The 3,081-nt window shown below is 30.3% G+C and overlaps 1 protein-coding gene across 1 annotated transcript; it reads right to left on the bottom strand.

Annotated features, from left to right (window-relative positions):
- Window positions 1-420: 420 nt before the first annotated feature.
- LOC113551114 lies at window positions 421-3,081 on the bottom strand. Its single transcript, XM_026953153.1, has 8 exons — window positions 2,959-3,081; window positions 2,664-2,876; window positions 2,409-2,608; window positions 1,668-1,938; window positions 1,497-1,595; window positions 1,069-1,262; window positions 878-1,007; window positions 421-807 (listed from the first exon to the last, which is right to left on the bottom strand). The coding sequence occupies exons 1-8, from the start codon at window positions 3,079-3,081 to the stop codon at window positions 421-423; spliced, it is 1,617 nt and encodes a 538-aa protein (XP_026808954.1).

Genomic DNA, 3,081 nt, shown 5'->3' with positions numbered 1-3,081 from the left:
AAATGTACTAGCTATAGTAATATGACTGACAGACTATCTTCCCTCAGAATCGTTTTTCGTATGCAACGATTGAATTCAAATTTATCCTATAGATTACAGTAATTTAGTCATTGACAAGGTACACTCAACACTTACACTTACTTACTGTACATCAGAGCAGTTCCCTACTTTCTTCCCTTTTTTACATCAAAAATACATCGAATATTATGATATTAAATTAATGTGAAATTTTGTACCATTTAAATCGTAAAATAATATATTTATATTTTAATTATGATTTAGAACAATAGTGTCAGTTTATATATATATATATATATATATATATATATATATAAATACGTATATGTGTGTGTATGTGTGTATATAAGTTTTTTGTACGGGGATGTAAAAATCACTTAAAATTTATGTGTGTAATCATTATTAAAAAACAGATTTTTTTTGTGCTTTTAACATCCCACCCAACTGATCGATAGTTTGAGCCCTTTCCGTAATTAGATTTTTTTCGTTGTTTATCTCATTTTGAAAATCACGCAACAGATTATCGGTTTGTACTTGTTCCATATCAATTTTCTCCATCATCTCGTGTAATGTTTTATTCAACTCGCAAATATCATCTTGCAACTTCTCATTTTTCCCATTCATTTTCTCCAGGCGTCTCCTAGTATCGTTAATTTCCTTGCGAATCGCATCATCTAGATAATCGCCTTTGGTAACAGTGCCAAAGTTGTCTTTTTCGGCCAAACTTGCTTTTATCTTGTTGTAATGTATTAATACCCTCATGACGTCCAACCATTCTCTCCTGGCAACCTGTAAAATATGCAAAACAATTGTGTGAATGACAATTTCTCGTAAAAATTGATCTGGTCGTTTTAACAACTTTATAATCCAATATGCCACGTTTTATTTCATTTTGTAGGTCTCTTCTCATGGCCACTATTAAATTCTCTTGTTTTTCTAGAAGTCGAAGGACGATTTTCTGGCGTTCTCTCACCAATATAGATAAGAACCTATTTGTTGAATTATTATACGTCAACACCGCCGGATGGTACAGATATGAATTATACTTACATTTGAACCAAGCAAATGGGGTATGTTTTCGCCAGTGCGTCAGTTACTTTAGTAGTGGGTTTTTCCGCCAAAGCTCTATCCCACATCATTTCAGACACTGAGTTCGAACAGGTAGATGCGGGGCTAGTTAGAGTTAGTATTGCAGTCGTCGAAGCGACTTCTATTTCGGATAATTTATTGTTACGCTCTTCGATCTATATATAATATTAAATAGATTAAATAACTGGAATCATTAGTCAATCGTTACGAACGACTCCAGATCATGAAGATTAACACCGACTAATCAATTTTAATAAGATAATTTAATCTTAAATAATTCGAAAAGTCTAAGCTAGGTACGCTATATATATATATACTAATTAGATGCATCGAAAATATTTTAATTATCTATATTGATTTTATTTATAATTCTGTTATGTTATATTTACGTCTCGTATTATATTTTTCACTCGTTTTTTCAACTTTGAGAGCATTTTCATTTTTTTGAACAGGTGTGGATTGAAGTTTTCACATCCTTTACTCTCGATCTAAAATTTAAAAATGATTGCATAATAATACCTACTATATTCACTATTCACTATTTCTCGTTGTTGGCTTACTATTAGTTTTTCAAGCAGAATTTCGACGTATGGATCGTGACATGCAGTACTGTTAGGATCCTCTTCACTCAACATCTCTTGTTCGATACTACTGTATACTTTTTTGAAAAATTCATAAGTTAACATCCGAATTTCCGGTGCCTTTCGTTTTAGCAAAATTGATTTAATTTCGGCCGTAAATTGATACATAACGTTTTCCTGTCGACTTTTACTATTCTGTACATTAGATAAGTCCACTTTTAAATCTAATGGCTTTGCTACAGGTGCGGGTCTAAATTAAAAATGTTGTAAAATGTTAGTACATACTTTGATAAAATGAATCGGTACTAATACGAATAGGTATATCTACAATTATACACTACGATATTTTGAATTATTTTCTTATACATTCATTATATACTTGTACTAGTATTTTAAGTAGGTACATAATTTGTTTAAATTATTTTTTTATAATTGTAGTGTAAGGCTGTAGGCAGTTATTAATAATTATATATTTTTTAACATTAAACTCACGTATTACTACTACATAATAAATAACTAATGTATACTTTATAAATATAAATACTGCAGTATACAAGTAGTATTTTCTACAAACAGTTACCTCAGATTTATTACTTGTTCATCTTATTAAAAGGACCATTAAAATATTAAATTATATTTGTGATGACAGTTGGGCCTTAAACCCACTCATACTTGAATAATATTTGTAACTAAACGATAATAATAAGTAAACGACCTTACATTGGTTGACCACACGGATTAACCCATCCACATGTCGTATCGCCTATAGTTACAGCTACGTATGCAAATAAACCATTATTTTCGGGTAAAGTTCTGCATGCTATATAGGTTCGTCCATCATTTGATAGATGATTTAAGTCGATAATTTCCAATTCCCGGTTTCGAATAAATTGAGACCATTTACTTTTGTTATCGTTAATCTAAATATAAGACGATATTATTGTATTCTCAATTACACACGAATTAGACACTAACTTCTTTTTCACTTAGTGCTTCTAAAATAGGTTTAGTAGTAATTTCCTTAAAAACGCCATCCAGAGACAACGTATCTGGTTTAGGGGGTTCGTTAAACGGAGCGCTGAGTTTACGGCCAATCATCTTTAAAATTAATTGTGATAAATATATATTACGTGTTTGTTTTTCATTTGTTGTCTTATATGGTTCAATTGCGAGTTTATCTAACCATTTCTAAAAATGTAAGCATATACACAATACAGTTCAGAAATTAAAACATCCAATATATATATATATATAAATATAGAATACGTACACTGCATATTTCTTTATCACTTAAAGATTTTAACTTATTAAACGGTTCATTAAAATGATCTAAAAAGAACAAAAAATCCTCATCGACTTTTTCGTCAATGGATTTCACCATTCCAGCTGCCAT

The sequence above is a fragment of the Rhopalosiphum maidis genome, chromosome 2 (genome assembly GCF_003676215.2).
Source record: "Rhopalosiphum maidis isolate BTI-1 chromosome 2, ASM367621v3, whole genome shotgun sequence".
NCBI classification, from domain to species: Eukaryota; Metazoa; Arthropoda; class Insecta; order Hemiptera; family Aphididae; genus Rhopalosiphum; species Rhopalosiphum maidis.
Note: the sequence above shows the minus strand (reverse complement) of the source record. Positions and strands in the feature narration are given on the sequence as shown.

Bases quoted from the DNA above. Each gene is read 5' to 3' on its own strand.
- LOC113551114 (XM_026953153.1), bottom strand. From the start codon at position 3,081: ATGGCAGCTGGAATGGTGAAATCCATTGACGAAAAAGTCGATGAGGAT. The intron at 2,877-2,958 runs GTACGTATTCTA...TTACATTTTTAG, and splicing joins GTGATAAAGAAATATGCAGT to AAATGGTTAGATAAACTCGC. The intron at 808-877 runs GTTGTTAAAACG...CATATTTTACAG, and splicing joins GTGGCATATTGGATTATAAA to GTTGCCAGGAGAGAATGGTT.